Source organism: Plasmodium gonderi, assembly GCF_002157705.1.
Source record: "Plasmodium gonderi DNA, contig: Chr02, whole genome shotgun sequence".
In the NCBI taxonomy this organism is placed as follows: Eukaryota; Apicomplexa; class Aconoidasida; order Haemosporida; family Plasmodiidae; genus Plasmodium; species Plasmodium gonderi.
The window spans coordinates 836,727-856,650 of record NW_021628926.1 but is presented as its reverse complement, the minus strand read 5'-3'; the positions used below and the strand labels follow the sequence as shown (position 1 = coordinate 856,650).

Genomic DNA, 19,924 nt, shown 5'->3' with positions numbered 1-19,924 from the left:
TAGATAGAATTATGCCTTAAATTGTAATCAAACGATTTCAAATACTTTAAATTTTTACAGTATGGGAAAATATAGAAATAAAAATTATACATAAAATAATAATAAAAAAAAAAAAAAACCTATAACGTTACGTTGTCTTGGTATATAATGTGGCCCAAATTAGCTAAGATTTTCTTCTATTATAAAAAAGTTTCCAACATTGAAGAAGTCCTCTAAATGAAAAGACGCACATATAAAAATTTCACCCGTAATATAATTTTTATAATTACTCTTTTAATATTGGCATTATGGAATTGTTCTAATAAAGTAAAATAATCTCTTCTATGTATTTGCTATCATTTTACCTATTTTATATTTTTAAATTAACGATGCTATTGTTTACTATCCTTTCTTTTTTTTTTTTTTATAACATTTTAAAAAATAAGAACACTTTTATAAATTTTTAATGTTTTATCATAATTTTTAGGCAACTTCTTCTGGCATATCATATAATGAACAGACAATTCTAAATAATAAATGTAATTTGATATGTAGAAGAATACTATTAGGAGATAATAAACCAAATTCCGAAATAAGGTATGCAGTTTTTAAAGAAAAAATAATAAATTTACTAAGAGAAGATGACGATAATTTTGAAAAAGGAATAAAAGCATATATGCAAGATGATATTTTTAGAAAACGATTTAATATATTTTTGGAAAATGAGGAGTTTAATAAAAATTTTAATGTCCTAGTAAGTGACTTTGATTTAATGAAATTTCCTAATCCAGTAATTAAGAACAGTGACTATATGAAATCACCTAGTTCAATCAAATTTTTTAACCCTTTTAAAAAGGGTTCACATCGCACACAAAATGAGAATCATTCCTACAGTTATGGTTATAAGGAGGTTGAAAAAGGGAAAGAAGTGTGTAGAGAAAGGAAATTAGAAAAAAATATATATGAAGATCAAATTCAGAATAGATCAAAAAATTACAGTTTTAAAGAAAAAAAAACAGTTATTCCATCAGAAGGAGTAAAACAAAAACTGTTGCAAAAGGAAAATGTAACCCCCCAAAAAAAGTTAAAGTTATCGGATTTTTTCTTAATTTTTAAGAATGCAGATGAAATGTATGAAACACAGTTAATAAATATGATAAGAATGAATAAGAAAAAAAAGGGAAAGCTTTTTTGGATAAAGTATAATAAGAATATTGTTAAAGCAATTATACCCATTATTGGAGGTGCAATTGGTTCAGTCTTAATACTATCAATATCGCTCAATCTATATAATATTATTGTAGTATTTACGACTATGGTTTTATCCATGCTATTTGTTTTGTACAAGTATAAGAAGTGTGCTGACTTGGTTAAAAACTCCGAAGAGTATAATAATAATTCCAGTTCTGTAAATCATTTGCCAAAGTAAGTAAAGTGATATTTTTTTAGGAAAATTTTAAATTGGACACTTAATTTTAACATGTAGTAGTGCGTAGTATGTACATGTATATACTACTCACATTTATATGATAATATAATAATTATATTTTTTCCTAATTTTATTATCAGAAACAATGCCTTTAATTTTTTTTTTTTTTGTTTTTGTTTTTATAAGTTCCACCAACAAAATTTGTCATTAATGTTTTAATCTTTCGTGCAAATAATTATTTATGCGCAATTATTGTATAATTCAAGTGAAATGTTTTAAATAATATTTTTTTTTTTTTTTTCCCCCCCCCTCGGCATTTCCGTCAATAGGCTAATAATAATTCTTATTTGTGTTATTTTGCTGTAATAATATTTTGACATTTTACTGTCATCTATTTTTTTTTTTTTTTTATTGTTTTATTTTTTTTAATATAGAGTATTTTTTCAATTTGTTTTTTAAATGTTATTTATATGTATATAAATAAATATGCACACGTATTTTCAATTTGAACCGTATAATATTATTAAATAATACGATGTTACCTTACCCGTGTATGTTAAAAAATTGCGTAATGGATATATATGCGAACATATGTTGTTATATAATAATCAGTAACATTTTCTTCATAGTAACAACCGCCTGGGTACATATATGCGCTTGAATTATGTAGAAAAATGTGTTTACAAATATTTTTTATTTGAAAATTTTGCTGTCCATATGTAACTATATATGTATATATATATTGCACAGAGTTCACGTTTGTAAGGTGATATGTACAGATGATAATGAAGCAAATGTGTATATGCTTACTTGTAAAAATATTTTTATTGTTGTGCTACAAAATATAATATTGTCCTAATTTTTATTTTATACAGTAATGATATGAATCTAACTTGTCTTTCATTGCTTCCCTTCTTATTTAAACTATTTTGGTTATCATGTTTTATTTTATTTAATTTGATAAATTTTCAGCTTAGGAACTTTTATTTACTTTTCGCATATTTATTTATATGCTCTTATATATATACAATAAAGCATCATTGTATAAATACTTTATGCGTTACACTACACATATCATTTGCATACCTGCTTTTTTATTTTATAACATTCTTTACAGTCGTCCAAATTCAATTTCACTTTTACTAATTATAATTTTAGACGTACCACATTCTTGCTTTTTTCTAAACATGTTTATTACCTAGGGATGCATCAACAATTTTAAAGTGACATATTGTATACTCTTTATATTGAAACAAATAAAAGGCAGTTATTTTCAAATGTGCTTGACAATAGAAACTAAACAGTATTTATTCACAAACCTTATATTTAAACCGCTTTTGAATATTTTTTACATAAAATTTATCCAAGCTATGAGCTGTATATAACTATTGAAATTCCTTCTTTCAATTTTATTGGTTTGTGTGAAAAGGAAATTGTTTAAATAAAATTAAAAATATTATATACAAAAATCTCTTCAGAAGGAATGATGTAGTTTTTTTCACAACTTTTTTGTTGCCGCTGCGGGTTAATTTTATGCGTGTATTACTCTAGAGTACTGTGGAAGTTGATGGTCTTAAAAAAACTACATTTTGCGAACATAATTTTAAAAAATGCTAAACTAACATGCAAATTTTTTTTTATATAAAAATAACACCTAAAGGAATTTTCTCCCATTGTACATGTATATTATATGTGGAAGAAATTGATAATTTTGATATAAAATTTTATTTTATTTGAAACAGTATAGCACATAGTAATATTTCTATATAAACTCTACATTGCGTGGAGCTTACAACCATAAAAAAAAGGTACTGTTAATATAATCATCTAAAAATGACATAGAATAAACCAAGACTGTTTTTATTTTTAATTTTCTCCATACATAAATAACAGTGTCATTTTTTTTTTTTTTTTATTTTATGTTTCTTTCTTTCTTTTTTTTTTTTCTTTTATTCGGGAGTGAGTAAAGGAATAATTTTTAAGTACTTATTTTTTTATTTCATTATTTATCAAACAAAAGGCGTTATTTGAATGTACCAACAATAAAGTAAGACTTTCATAATATATAAATAATTACGTACAATAATAAAAACAAATTATTATAAATGTCATTTCTACATCAACATGTGGCCCATTTTTTATATTAAAATGTTTCTAAATTTTAAAAATATTTTTAAATTTTGTTACCAAAAAAAAAAAAAAAAAGGGCAAAATATCCAATAACTCATTATAAATACATATATATTTATTATGATAGAAAAAAAAAGAATACTTTTCAATTTTTTATTTTTAAAAATGTACAAGAATATGCAAAAAGAAGCATTAATTTCTGTATCTGACAATTTATTTTTTTTAAACGGTTTTATTTTATACTTAGAAAAAAAAAAAAAAATGTTTTTCTTTTAGTGCCAAACCTAAAAATTTATATATAAAATGCGCTTTAAATGCTAAAAAAAATGTTGCATTTTACTGGTTTCTGCAAAATAATACGTTAAAATATCTGTTCTTTATATATTTCTAATGTAAGAGGAACTTAAAACAATGTATAGTTATAATAATATTTATGTGTAGATGTAGAGTTTAAGTTTTAACTAAAAAAATGATTATATGAAATTGTTGATTATTTGTGTTTTAGTTTTGTTCTTTTAATTATTAGTACCTAGTGTCCATATTCATATAGCAATGTACATATGTATTGTTATATACTAAAAATAACTGCTTTTTTTTCGTAATTATTATAAAAGTTATAAAAATTTATAAAATCCTTTTTAAATTTTCTTTATATTAAAATATAACTAGTTTTAATTTATGCGACTTTTTTTTTTTTTTTTTTATGACAGGTTTAAAAATGAAACTGATTATTAATATGAATAGTTATTTATTGAGGCTATTAAAAAATTCGTAACAGTTATTTTATTATTTAGATATTACATATATTGACATTTCATGTCTAGAATTACAATACTAAGCTGTTGTTCCTTAATGCCTTTTTAAAATAACCATTAGGACAGTTTTTACGCTGCTCCATTGTATACAAGTGTATGTAATTATGTTATATATATATATTATATGTTTTACTACGTATGTTATTTTAAAAACTAGTAATTCATTGTAAATGTTTTTTTGAATTTTGAAATGAAGCAATTAAGGAAAAATTATTTAGATTACAAGCAACAGTTTCATTTATGGAAACCATTGTAGTGTAATATAATATTTTATTAAAGGGAGTATAAAGCTAAATGGCAACTTTTGTAAAACACCATAAGAAAGGAGTAATAAATGTTTTTCCCTTTTTAGTTAAAATATTTATATTTTTTGTCTTAATTTGGTTACTTAAATGTTCTAATAATGTAAGACAAGCAAAACTAAACACTTCAAAATAAAATTGAAAAACGTTGGCATTACACGTACGCATTCTTCAATATAACTTTTCTTCATTAATATTTAAATATACATATATATTACATAATTTTATGACATTTTATACAATTATTAGAGAGAAAATGCAATACGGGGTAGCGTAGACCAATGTAAATTTAAAAAAGCATTAGACAGAAGGGATATCAGACGATTGTCCGAAGCTAATAACCAGTATGTACCACGTAGTGAACGAGATGCCTTTGAAAATTTGGAGGTTCGATTAAAATTGACAATTATAAATATAATAATATCATCGCTACAATGTCGCAGATAATAATATAATGTAACAACGTAGTAAAAAAGTGAGAAAGTCTTTACCAGTAATGATAATAACCAGAAGAGGACACCTCATTTCTCATATACAAATCACATGCACTTATGCACATGAAATTCTCCATTTCTTTTCTTTAGGATTACTATGCTATATTAGGGGTGAATAGGGATGCCACAAATCTTGAAATAAAAAAAGCATACAAAAAGTTAACCATGAAGTGGCATCCAGATAGACATGTAGATCCAGAAGATAAAAAGATTGCTGAAGAAAATTTTAAGATTGTTCTTGAAGCATATGATGTTTTGTCAGATGAATATAAAAGGGAAATTTATGATTTATATGGTATAGAAGGATTAAAGGGAAACTTTCCAATGTACAACGAAGAAGAAGATGAATCTCTTGGTTTCTCTTTTTCCAAAGCAAAAATAAATACTGCTGAAATGTTCAATAAATTTATAGATCCAGTTAAAAATTTTTCATTTAAATCAGTTTTTAATGATCGTTTTCCCCAAGTTTCAGCTTTTATTAATAATATGAATTCCAAGATTAATTCTTCTTCAACACCAGGAGGTTAGAGTGCATGCTATATATCATGTGTAGGAAGCACTCATGTGTTATGTACGCACATTGTGTGCATATTATATATGTGTATAAATATTTTATGTACATATATAAGAGCTATACTTTTACTTGATAACACGAAAATATCAGAAAAGAAAGAAAACAAAACAAATAGAAAAAAAAAAGAAAAAAAAAGAAAAGTTATTTTGTCTGATGATAATGCTATAATTACAACATTCCGTCCATTTGTTCATAATATAGAGGGTGTAAACCAAATTATATATGTATGTATAATTATTTATATATGTTGCATTACATACACACTTCCGTGTTCATGTTTTTTTCGCCCCCATTGCTCATTTTAGGCTCTAGTTCAGGTGACACACCTAAATCACATGAAGTGCCACTTACGGTGACATTAGAAGATTTGTACTGTGGATGCACAAAAAGATTAAAAGTTACAAGAAAAAGATATAATGGACCTGTTTGTTATGATGATCATAAATTGTTAACGATAGATGTAAAACCAGGGTCAGAGGATGGAACTGAAATTATATTTCCTGGAGAAAGTGATCAAACCTCCCCCTGGGAACAACCAGGAAACATAATTTTCAAAATAAAATCAAAAGAACATAACATGTTCATAAGAGAGGGAAATAATCTAATATTTAGATGTGTGTTAACATTAGATCAAGCATTAAGTGGCTTTCAATTTGGTCTAATAACATTAGATAAAAGAGAGTTACTAGTACGAGTAGATGATGTTGTGGCGCCAAATTCCAGAAGAATAATTCCAAATGAAGGAATGCCACTCGTAAATGACCCATCTAAAAAAGGAGATCTAATAATTGTGTTTGTAATTTTATTCCCTACAAATTTAAGCAGCGAAGAAAAGATGGCATTGAGAGATATTTTAAGTAATAAAAAATGAAAGAATATTAAAATCAAAGAATGATGACGAAATTGTAATCTTGCAAATAGATAGATAGATAGAAATAGAAGTACATATATCTAATAACATTCTTAAAGAGTATATGATCTTCCTAATTTTTACCAAAATTTAATATATTACGCAACAAAAGAATCATATATTTGTGGCATTTCCCTCAAATGTTACAATTGTGAATGCAAAAAAAGTTATAAAATGTTATGCAAGTAAACCAGCATTTAATTAAACGATCTTTTTCTTTTTCAATATTATTTGGTATTTCCATTTTTTGTTTTATTTTTTACGTGTAATATTCATTTCCCTCGTTTCCTTTTGATTATTCGAATTTGTGTATATTTTTGTACATATAGCTTTATGCATTGATATATTTTAATTAAAAAGTTAAATTATGCAAAAATGTCCATATGTGTTCATATGCATAATTTAATTTTACGCAACTGCTTCAACAAAGGAATAAGAGTAGGAAAATGTTTTCATAACATTTTTTTTTTTTTTTTTTACAATAATAATAAAATATACAGCAGATCACAATTTAAATAATAGGACAACACATTTAAACTATCCTAACTGCTTAAAAGTATTTTATTAACTTATATCCTAGGTAGGTTAAAAAGAGCCTGCTGAAAATCATTGAAAATGGTTTAACTATACATGTATTTAATGTTATATATTATTACTACAATAAGTGCCACTATAAGTATGATCAAAATTTTTAATTATATTAAAAATAGTACTTCAGATGTACTGTTTTAGGAAGGTTCTCATTGTGGACGTAATTCTAAATTCAGTTTTTTTTTTTAAATGTGAGTATAATTGGATTTTATTTATACTGTAAAGTAAATTTGTATTTTTTCGAAAATATCTATACCATTTTGGTTCTTATTCTTTTACCCGTTTAGTAATATATAAAAAGTTCAGAATTTTTTTTTTCAATAAATTTTATTATACTATATCGGTTTATTGAGATAGTATATCTTTTTTCATTTTAATACACAACTGAAAGACATATAGTAGATAGTTGTAAAAGCTAAAATATAAAATAATTACGACATCCGCTCGTTTTTACATTTATTAAATACATATAATACTTTTTCATAACATTTAAAGATATCATTTAATTCAAATATGTACAGAACATATTGAGATTTTTATGTATTGCAATCGAAGACATTTTTCTAAAAAACTTTGGTTTTTGTAATTGTTTGCTATTTAAATTATGTATACCAAAAAATATTTCTTTTTTCATCAAATAAATTTTTCTTAAAAAAATGAAAAAGGTTTCCTTTCTTTTCTTATTTTTTTTCATACCTATTATATGAGCAAATAGATACAAACCACAGAAAATAATTCCTCATAATAAAAAGAAATAAGATAAGTATAAAATTTAATATATAACCAATAATAATACCGAATAAAAATCATATATCATTTATACCTATGTCTGCTACATTATGTATATGTGTTGTAACAGATTTCCTATTTATAAGAACCGTTTAGGTGAAAGAAATAAACATAGGAAGAATGAAAATGAATTTTACCCTTAATAAACACAATGTAATAAATACACAGTTGAACATTACTTTTTTTTTTTTTTTTTTACACCCTTTTTCAAAAACTTGGACAAATCTACCTTTTCCAATAGTTCATATTATTATGAAAATTAAAAAACAATTAAACAAAATTTCATGTATTTAACAAAATATATATATTAATTCATTCTCAATCATTTCTTTAACCGATCACTTTTACTCATCTACATTGTTCATAAATATGTAAACATCTTATTAATTTGTTGTCAAACAAGAAAAAAAAAAAAAAATGCAAATAATAATAATTATAATAAAAAAAGAAATAAATAAATAATGTAATAATATTGATAAAAGTAAAAATAAAATATTAAATAAACGCATAATGCTACACGAAATTAAATGAATACAATATATTTTCAAATATTCTTTTATAGCAATTCACTTAACCTCCTCTTTATTTCAAATTGTACATTTACCCATAGAATGACAAGAAAATACTTCCCTATTTTGTTTCTTAAACAATAATATATTCACAAAAGCTTCGTAGAATATGAAAGACAATAATGCTAAGTTAATAGTACATGTAGACATATACATACATGCACATGATAAAAATTAGCAAAATGTATGTATTTTCCTTATACTCACTCATTTTTAACAAGAAAACAATTCATTATATCTGCATTGTTATGAAAATTTTATATGCATCTTCCGATTTTCTTGGTAATAAAAAATAATTAAGGAAAATGTGATACCCTTTTACAAACATGTGGCAACTGCTTTTGGTTAATAATTCTCATTTCTTATGTAACTGAAATAAGGGAAACTTGAATTTTTCATAACAACTACTTTTAAAAAGGCCTCCTTTATTATCCTTTCCATATATATTTAGTGTGAATTAATGATCCTACTAAGGTCTGTAAAGGCCACATAAATAAGGTACACCATATCACCACACATCTATACACGGTACTCATTCTTTTTTAGCGAATTCAAAAATGGCAAATATGCACATTTATGTTGAATACATATTTTGAGGTGCACATTTTCCTAATAAATTTCTCTACAATTTTTCTACAATTTTTATGCTAAATTTTGCTCCAAATTGTGCCCAAAATTTTTAGTAATAAGCCCCCTTCTTCGAGTAAAAGAACGAACAAGCAATAGAACTCTATCAGTTCACACCAAAGTCTAAAGTTCTCTTTTATATATTAATTCAAAATTATTTATTAATTAATAATAATATCAAATCGTCGTTAGTTGAACAAAATAATAAAAATGTTTATGGTTCATTCAAATATAAAGAGTAAAAAAATAGCTTATTTCAATATAAAAATATTAAAATGAATAGCAAAAATTTTAAAAATTAATTAGAACACATATAACCAGCATATGTATATTTTATACAAAGTTTAATGCAAATGTATGGAATTCATCAAAAAGAAAATTTTAAAAAATAACATAAAAACATTGACAATTTATATATTGAATTAACTAATTTTTACAAATATATCATAAATTTTTTTATTGGAAATGTTATTATTTATTTAATAATACAAAAAAAAATTTTTTACAAAATTAGTAAAAAAAAAAGAAAAAACAAACAATTATACACATTTGTAGTAAAGCCATGACTCAAATATATATTTCTATATTATATTAATTTTGTAACTTTGTGAGAGTTCCTTTTTTTTCTACAATATCCTATTTTGCAATATTCTGGGTAATTTTCTTATTCTCTTTTTTTTTTCTTCTTTTAAAAAAATTTCTTTTCTTCATATCAAAATTGGGGAAAAACATCGCTTTTAATAATTTAAATGAGCCATAGTATGAAAAAAGAAGCGCAATTAGCATAACTCCAGCAGCGACTGGATAATTGCCAGCAACGAAACCCCCCATTCCTCCTATTAAAGTCATTACGGATATAGCTAAACAGGCAATTGCTTGGGATGTATTTCCTATCTGTTTAAAACGTTTTTTTATATTACCAATTAGGCCAAACCCTAATGTCGATTTGCTAACTGAATCTATCATATTTTCTTCCATGCTTAAATTTGGATCAGGGACTAACCTACTAGCCATATCCTTAATATTTTTAGGAACAGGAGCATTTTTATAAATTGTTTTTACATTACTCATAATTGTATCTTTTATAGTTTCAGAAGTTTTTTCAATACCACTTGTTATATCTTCTATTTTATCTGTAACGCAGTCTTTTATTGTATTTCCAATTTTGGGTATCACGTCATTTTCAATGTTTATTATTTTTCTATTAATAGTGTCTTTTAAGTCATTAATTTTGGGTTTGACAACTGCAGAATTAATATCATCCAATTTATCTAAAACAGTTAATTTTATATTATCCAACTTTGGTTTTACTTCACATGCAATATTTGTCGTTATTTTTTCAATAACTGCATCTTTAATTTCTTCCATTTTGGGCCCTATTTCTTCTGGATCAAGACTTCCAATTTTTTCTAATAATGTTTCTTTAATTAATTCAATGGGAGGTTTCCAATCACCGTCAGCCCCTTTCAAATTACTTATTATATTTTCTTTTATTGTGTCGATATTTTTAATTACTCCTTTATTTGCAGATATAATATAATCTAATATGTTTTCCTTTATTAATTCTAACGCTGGATTTCTTTCCATTTCAATTTCATGAATGTTACTCATAATTGTGTTTGCGATATCTCCTAAGGTATCATTATTTTCTTCAACATTTTGAACCTTGATTGGATATCCTATGCTATGTGGTACGATATCCATTTTTTCTTCAGTATCTGTGTCACTTTCAACATTGATTGGATGTTTTATTTCTACCTTATTTTCAGATTCTTGTACCACATCACTGTTGTTTTGAAGCGTTGACTCAACAATTGTTAATTTTAAATTAGCATCACTTTCTTGTAAAAACTTTTTGTTATTTGAAAACGTTCTAGAGTTAGATGGTAGTTTTTTTCTAGATTGTACTTGTGGAGGGCGTACCTTTGATAATACATGTGATTTATTTCTATTTGGAAGAATCGCATTTTGGGGTCCACGTGGAGGAGCCCTATTTTGAGGTACCCGAGGAGGAGCCCTATTTTGAGGTCCACGTGGAGGAGCCATATTTTGAGGTCCACGTGGAAGCGGCATATTTTGAGGTCCACGCGGAGGAGCCATATTTTGAGGTCCACGTGGAGGTGGCATATTTAGAGGCCCATTGGGAGGACCACGTTGAGGAATTCTTCTGATTGGAATTTGTGGATGACGTGCAACTGGAGGACCATGTGGAGGAGGTGGTCCTCTTGATGATACAACTACAGAACCTGTCTTTGACAATATTTGTTGAGATGGTCCTTTTGGTGCAATGCTTGGAGGTTGTATCTTTTGTAGCCCTTGTAAAGGTGGTCTGATGGGGGGACCATTTGGTGGAGGTAAATTTGGAGTTCCCTTTTGAGGAACATTATGTAATGGTGCTCCTCGAGGTACATTTGAAACGGTTGTTTGACTATATCCTCTTTTCCAAGGTTTACTATGAGCAGGTTCATACGTTGTCACCCTGATAACGTCAACTTGTGATAAAGATCTATTGTTGTTATTATTATCCCATAAATTTATTGTTTTTTTTTCATCCTTATTATTGCTTTCATCCCAGTTTTTATTAAAATTAGTCTTCTATAAAAAAAAAAAAAAAAAATAATAAGTTAAAAGTAAAACGATGGAATTATAAATTATACATGTGTTATCTAATTATTTAGTGTATAAACGTTATATTATGCTCTATACTTTTATAATTTGCACAGTTGGATCTGCTTAAAAATGCACATGGTACACACACAATATAACATTTAGAGAACAAGAGGCATTAAACAAAAAGGAATGCAAACTGTATATTTTTTAAACGTATGCACAACACATTTCTTGCTTACATTGTTCCAATAATTTAATGTCCATGCTACAAGGATACAAAGGTAAACTTTTGTAAAAAATTGTACTATATTCACTTTTTGTTTGACATTATATTTTATTAATCTTCTCGTTATTGATAAAAAAAAAAATGCCCAGGATTTTGCATCTGTTTCAGCATCATCATTTATATCATTTTTTTGTGTTGCATGACTTCGTTTCTCCATGATATATATTTTTTTAATTTAATAATATGATAATCGTTTTTAAGTAGAATTAGAGTCTTCATTAAATGTATTTTTACTTTAATAATACTATATTTTCCTATCACACATTGTTTTTAAATCACTTGTAATATGTATATACATAGTTCTAAAAAATATGGCTTCACAAAGGGTGATAATAAAAGTTTAAATTATATAATCCCAACTTAACTATCCACATCCTTACATGTAAAGTATAATCGTTCCATGCGTGTATAATGTTATATACATGCATGCAAAAAAACAGTCTTTTATTTCTCCTTAAAAATAATAAATAATATTGTGTACTTTTTTCTTTTTAGGAAATTAAAAAAAAAAAATTGAATACTCAAAAAAAAAAAAATAATAAAATGTTACATCCATACCTATGATATGAATAAAGACGCATAATTAATATCTTACAAATAACACAAAAATGATAATCCTACATTTTTTATGTGCTAATTATTGTGCTACATGCAGACGCTCATTTATATATTAGAAGAAGGGATGTAAAGCAGAACTATATATATATATAGTTCATATATGCATACATATATTACATATTACGTATGTATAAATAACATATCACAAATTCTTCTGTATGACATAAATCAGTGTATAATTCTTCAGGCTAAAAGCAAAATTCAGGACACGTTTTTTTATCGTATAATAAAAAAAAAAAATTATAGACAAATGGGCCCTTTATTTAATTATATAATAATGTATTATATATCATACCCAATTATATATAAGCTAGTGTATTCTTATATATACATATCTAAATATATTATCTATTAGTTTTCAACAGACTTGTAACAACATTAATATAAAGCAAACCGGCTAATTTTTGATGTTGCAAAATTGTAGTTTTCTTTTACAAAGGCGAAAAATATACCTTGTATAACAATATTTATATAATGTAAATATAACATATAAATATATATATATATGCAGGTATAAGAATAAGGGGTGGAAAATAATAAACGAAAAAATAATAATAAAATATATATATAAAACCATAAAATTATAAAATTATGCGTAAAAAAAATGTTAGAAATTGATGTGGAAAATATAGCGTAAAATATAGAGAAAATTGCATGATAAAAAAATTAGGCAAAAAAAAAAAAAAAATAAATAAAATAAGCCAGAAGAAAACCAGAAAATGTTATAATAATATAATGAAAAATTAAAAAAGAGGTAAAAGATAATGTGCATTAAAAATAATGCACTCATACTTAAACATAAAATTAAAAATAGGAAATTAATAGAATTTTAGGATAAATGTAAATTTTAAATAAACGCATGTATTAACCCCAAAGTGGGAAATTGAAAATAAACAAACTTTTGTATAAAATAAATAAGGTAAAAAAAAAAAAAAAACAAAGTTAAAAAAAAAGTGTTCTATATAAAATGAGCATATATTTTAACTTTACATATAATTAAAAAAAAAATTACATAAAAAATAATAAAAAATTTAAAAGGAAAAATTATATATTATAAAAATATTACGCTGACAAAGAAATTTGGGACAAAATATTAAAAGTATACAATAAATACAAATTTGATATATGGAAACAAAATTATAACTTTTTTAATTTTAGAAATAGCTTTTTTTATAGGAAAGAAAAAAATATGATTTCAACTAAATTATATTTCTTTTTTAATTATAATTTAAACAAAATGGAAGAAACATGAGAAAAAAAAAAAAAAAATCATGCGGAATGATCATTTTTATTTATTTTATAAAATTACCTTTTAATCATTGAATTGAACAATTTATTTTAACATTTAATTATTTACTAAGGATAAATTCAATTAAATGTTTTTATGCTTTTAAATATTTTTAAAAAAAATAAAAAAAAAAATTTCATTGTAAATATGAGGTTTTGAAATGTTTTAGAAAAATTTCGGAAAAAGTAATAACACTATTTAGTATTATAAGGTAGCACTGATTTATTGTAAAATGGTGGTACCGGTTGTAGACAATTTTTATATAAAACTTTTGATGGAATACAAATATGAATTTTTTAACCCCATTATGCAAATTAAATATATAAAATAAAGCATAAAATATTGTCTTATCTCACCAAAAAAAAAAAAAAAATAGCAAGAATTAAATTCATCCTTTAATAAAAACAGTGCATATTTGTATAATATTACTGAGCAAAATTTTTCAGTCTAATTAAAAATACTTCTCAATCCACAGTTTTTCACATGAAAAAATTATAAATGATTTCTATTTTATGTCATTATATATTAATAATATTCACACCAGTTTAAGGAATTACTTATTATTTTTTTTTTATTTTTCCTCCCTCCGAGCACTGAATTTCTAATTTTTTGGTAATATATAAATGTAAAATTCCTTTAGAAATATTTTCTATAATTTTTTATATAACACATATTTTCTGTTATACTTAAGAGAATATATTCTTAACAAATCTTATAAAGACACTAATTGAAATAAAAATTTTGAACCTTCAGTTTGTTGTCTATATGAGAACATCACAAAAAATGTAAAATTATTATTGGGAACTCTGAGTAAGAAACAATTCACCATCTTCATAATTTTTTTTTAACTTTGATTTTTTTTTTTTTTTTAAAAATAAAATTTCGATCATACATATTTATAATTATAAAATAAATATGTTCGTGTTTGTATAAATACATGTAATTATTTAACCAATTACTAAATCTTAGAATGTTCTAATATTACATAAATGTGTCATTACTGCGTTTTAGGCATAACTATTAATGCCCCATGTTTAAATTATTATTTTATAATATTTAGTAAAAATGAATATTAAATTTAATTTTTGGAAATTCTTAACTTTTATATTTGTATAGAATACACATATCTCATTATCCTTTAATATTGCTGATTAGGATAAAATTCTGTTGTAGAAAAGCTTAATTCCCCAATCAATATTAAAATTTATTTAATTACTTTAAAGGTTGCAATGCATATTAAGATGTACGTGTAACACCTTCAAAAATATGAAGAGTCTTTTTAATTTTTCTTTGTCATTTTAAACAAGTTTTAATTTAAATAAAATCAAATACCTTTTCATATACAGAATAGATTAGATCAAATATAACCGCCAAAATTGTTGTGTTACTTTTTAATTTTTTATTCTTTTCTTTTAGTACTAATATTAAAAAAAAAAAAAAAAATACAATAAGTGTTAATATTAATTATACTGGTAAAATATTATTGCGTGTATATCATTTTAAGAAAAATAAGACGTTTTGAATTTTCTTTTTTTTTTTGCTCTAATTGGAGGTACATCATTTTTGTTTTTCCAATTCTTCTCATGTTCAAAATTATGCAGAATTAAATATTGCTTTATAGTATGACTAACAACTTTTAATAGTACTTTCCCATATGTCTAATGAATCAGCCTTCGAGTGTCACAACTTCTGCATAACCGTAGAAATTGGTTCATATAAATCATTCCCTCAATTTGTCGACTATTTTATTATTTTATTTGTGTTTTTTGAAAACAGCATAAAATATATTGTTACAAAGTGTTCAAAAATATAGATCTATCTATATCATTCAAAATTATTCTAACAAAATATTTTCATATTATTTTTCATGCATACTTAAAATTGAATGCTTACATTTTTCGATGTTGCTACAACTGGACTTGCACAGAAATGGTGAAATAAAAGAACAAGTTTAATATTTAAACTATTTTTACATAAAATTTAAAAGTGAAAAATATACACAATTTAGTTAACAAGATTAAACGCCTAAACTATTGAAAATTATATATATTCTAACGGGGACTAATCAATTTATCAAATTTTAATGAGGACAGGTAAATGGAAATATACCTTAATCGTTGCACTTGATAATAATGCTATTAACTATTGCTCATAGATATTTTTTCCCAATTATTAAATAAATAGTTTTCTGTAAATAAATTATTTGCATTGTTTATAGAGTTTGTACAAATATATATAAATAGAAAAAAAAAAATTCACATCCGCTTTCTTTTGGGAACTTCTAAGCATGTGTAATTCAGCTCCCCAATGGAATTGACATGCAAACCTATGTGCTAAAATAGTATATATATATTTATATACCGTTCTTTTGTAACTTCTCATGTACGACTTTATAAATCATTAACTAAAGTTGTAGATTTAATTTCGGAAACGTGCAGTTATTATCGTCAAACAATTGTTTAAAGGCACGTTTACAGAATGTTGTAATTTTCAATGAAAATCAATGTATATACATTACAAAATTGAATCTCTTAAAAAAAAAAAAAAAAAAAAAATTATATGCATATATATATTCTCGCCCTACACATGTGCAATGCTACATTAACTAAATAAAAGACATGATAAAAAGGAAAATATCATTCGTAAAATAAATAATAAATAGTAAACTGCAAAGATATATATAATAAAAAGGAGAAATAAATAAATATGTGAATAAAGAAATACAATTACTCATGCTATCTCAATGCTTATAAAAAATAATTGTATATATTACTTATTAAAGATGTTCTAATTGGTTTATGATCTAAAACACATGGTTATTATACAGTTTTGGGGGAAATGTGTTCCCCCCCCATTGCATGCATACATATATATATATATATATATATATATACGCATTAAAATATCTTAACGAAAAATGTTTTTTTCTTTTTCTAAATTTCTTAAAATTTTCTCATATATCTCAATATAGTTGTGTTTTTCCTACTATACATACTATCCTTTTAACTCAAAAAAATAGGTACTTTCATAGGGGTCACGGTAAATATACGTACCATATAAATAATATGGCAAAATCAGCACTTATTTCTATTTTACAGTAGAAATGGTGTAAAAACTTGCATATCTCGAAATGATTAGATCATATACATGTATATACATATAGTTTAACCTTCCAGTTACAAACGTGTACAAATACGTGTAATACACACATATAATACGATCTGCGGATCTAACATTTATATGTTATTCATTTACAATGTTTTTATAATAAATTAAATCCACGTAAAAGTTTTTCACTTACTGAATCGACGGTTTCTTTACAAGCTTTTAAATTTTCCTTAATAGTTTTTTGTACTTCTAACATACGTTCCTTATTACATGGTATACTTTCACGGATTTTTTCAATTCCATCTTTTACTGTTCTTTCAAAAACTGGTACGTATTCATGATCAATGTCATTTAATTTCTCTATAATAGTTTTTTTTAATTCATCAACTGTTGGTTTCATGTCTTTTTCAATATCATTTTTAACTTTACGAGCAAAGTTGGAAATTTTGCGTTTAACTTCAGTTTCAATGTCACCTTTTACTTTTGTAACAACATTCTCAATCTTTTTTTTCAAGTCCTCATCAATTTCAATCTTTAATTTGCTTACAAATTCATCAATTTTGGGCTTTACTTCCTTTTCAAGTTCTCTAAATTTAGTCTTTAAATCTTCAATTTTAGGTTGAACATCTTTTTCGATATCTTTTATTTTATCCGCGAATTTATTCATGTGTGGTAAAAACTCTTTTTCAATATTTGAAATTTTATCAGCAACTTCTTGGATTTTTGGTTTTACTTCTTCTTCAATATCTTTTAATAATTTTTCTTTAATATCGTCAAATTTTGGTTTAATTTCATTTTGGATATCCTTCATGGTGGAAGCTAATTGATCGACTTTTGGTTTCATTTCCATTTCGAGTTCATTCAAATATTTCTGCGTAAGTTCATCAATTTTGGGTTTTACTTCTTTTTGAATATCACTTAATTTACCAATAAATTCATCTCTTAAATCTGCATATTTTTTATGTATGGACCATTCAGAATCATCCAACTGATATAATACATCTTCTGCAACATCATCGACTGTAGGCAAATTCATGCCTTCATTAAAATTTAACTCAATGTCTATTACGTTATTTTCTTGTTCATCTTCTACAGGTGGATCTTCTAATTCCTTTTCAAATTCTTTTAATTTATCTTTTAAACTATCTAATGTTGGTTTTACACCCTTTTCATAATTATCCCTTATTCTTTGCTTAATTCCTTCAATTTTAGGTTTCATATCATTTTCATAATTTTCCATAAAGGTACTTGCTATTTCATCACACTTAGGCTTAACTTCTTTTTCGTATTGTTCATATGCACTTCCTACAATATTGTCTATCATTTCTTGTAAAATACTTTTTTTCAAAGGTTCATCTTCAAGTTCTTCGGCCTCAGCCAACATTCTGTTGAAACCTAAATCGTATGAAGGTGCATTGCGTCCATATATCTCGTTACGCGATTTGTCCAAGGATTCCTAAATAAAAAAAAAAAAAAAAGGATAAAAATATGTTAGGATATAATAAAACACACATGTATATAATATGGTTTCCATGAGAAACGAAATATGTTTGTGTAACAGTCAATATTTAATCATAAATCATTAATCACTCTATGGCATTTGCTATGTTTTTTTCTCTTTGCACTAAACACATTTTTTCTCATCATAAAAAAAAAAAAAAAAAACGTGTAATATATATGCATATATTATATGTATATAATATGGAAACATGGAGGATTAAATTTTCCATGTTTCCATTCTTCCGCATAATCAATCTTATTTGTATTTTTCTTACATTTTCGTAATTTTGAAATGAACAAACTACAATGCTAGCAAAGGTGAAAACTTTAACAACAAAAGGGAAAAAATTCACTTTCCCCTTATTATTATATTTGCTTAGGGTAGCCATTTTTTTCTAAGGTATATTATATATAATTAATATCTAAGGATTATTAATATTTTTTTCTTTATTATTTCTTTTTAAATAGAAATTTTAAATAATTAGAATTTAAAATGTTAATATATTTAGTAAAGATTATTATTAAAATTCTACTATTAACTTAATAAAAAAAAATAATAATAAAATAAATAAAAAATAAATTAAAAAAATTACAATTTTTGCGTTTCAACTATTTTTTATAAATTATTATTTTATTTTTTTTATTTTATTACTTTATTTCATTATTAACCATAAATATATATTATAAATATCTATACATATGCAATACGGAAAAATTTGTTAAGATAAATAAACTTAAATAATAATTAACCTCTGCAATAAAAAAAAAAAATTCGGTTAAAACAATATTATTTTAATCATCATGGTGCTTTACATCCTTTTATAACCTAATATGTTATTATACCCCCCCGGCACTATGAAAAAAAAGAAAAAAAAAAGAAAAAGTACAAACTTAAAAAGTAGTTTCTAATAAGTAGTACAACATATTGCATACATATTAGTTCGTATGAATGAGTATTTTGTAAATAATTTTAAAAGAAAAGTAATGCAGTAAGGTAGATAGATAATAACTGCAAAAGGGAAAAATGATAAATGTTTGTATATATATATTTTTTTTTTATTTCATTTTTTTTAAAAAATTATTTTTAAAAGAATTATTTTAAAAAGAATTATTTTTAAAGAATATTTAAAAAAAAAAAAAATAGTAATAAAAAAAAATTTCATTTTAACATTTACGTAAATGTAACAAATGACTAAACTTTTAGTACATGTAATAATATCACTGCAGTATAATTTTTTATTTTTATGTCATTTTCTAGCATTTAAAAATACGAAGCAACAAAAAAAGGAATACTACAAAATTTCG

At 24.3% G+C, this 19,924-nt stretch overlaps 4 protein-coding genes across 4 annotated transcripts; 2 read left to right on the top strand and 2 right to left on the bottom strand.

Annotated features, from left to right (window-relative positions):
• Nucleotides 1-216: 216 nt before the first annotated feature.
• PGO_021660 (Plasmodium exported protein, unknown function) lies at nucleotides 217-1,408 on the top strand (the record flags this gene model as incomplete). Its single annotated transcript, XM_028685982.1, has 2 exons — nucleotides 217-306; nucleotides 467-1,408. The coding sequence occupies 2 exons, from the start codon at nucleotides 217-219 to the stop codon at nucleotides 1,406-1,408; spliced, it is 1,032 nt and encodes a 343-aa protein (XP_028541783.1).
• Nucleotides 1,409-4,647: 3,239 nt separating this feature from the next.
• Nucleotides 4,648-6,594, top strand: PGO_021650 (DnaJ domain containing protein; the record flags this gene model as incomplete). Its single annotated transcript, XM_028685981.1, has 4 exons — nucleotides 4,648-4,758; nucleotides 4,905-5,042; nucleotides 5,240-5,672; nucleotides 6,029-6,594. The coding sequence occupies 4 exons, from the start codon at nucleotides 4,648-4,650 to the stop codon at nucleotides 6,592-6,594; spliced, it is 1,248 nt and encodes a 415-aa protein (XP_028541782.1).
• Nucleotides 6,595-9,845: 3,251 nt separating this feature from the next.
• On the bottom strand, nucleotides 9,846-12,262 carry PGO_021640 (Plasmodium exported protein, unknown function; the record flags this gene model as incomplete). The annotated part of the gene is made up of 2 exons (XM_028685980.1): nucleotides 9,846-11,801; nucleotides 12,059-12,262. 2 exons carry the CDS (start codon nucleotides 12,260-12,262, stop codon nucleotides 9,846-9,848), a joined length of 2,160 nt encoding a protein of 719 aa, XP_028541781.1.
• Nucleotides 12,263-17,273: 5,011 nt separating this feature from the next.
• Nucleotides 17,274-19,008, bottom strand: PGO_021630 (Plasmodium exported protein, unknown function; the record flags this gene model as incomplete). The annotated part of the gene is made up of 2 exons (XM_028685979.1): nucleotides 17,274-18,575; nucleotides 18,895-19,008. The coding sequence occupies 2 exons, from the start codon at nucleotides 19,006-19,008 to the stop codon at nucleotides 17,274-17,276; spliced, it is 1,416 nt and encodes a 471-aa protein (XP_028541780.1).
• Nucleotides 19,009-19,924: the final 916 nt, after the last annotated feature.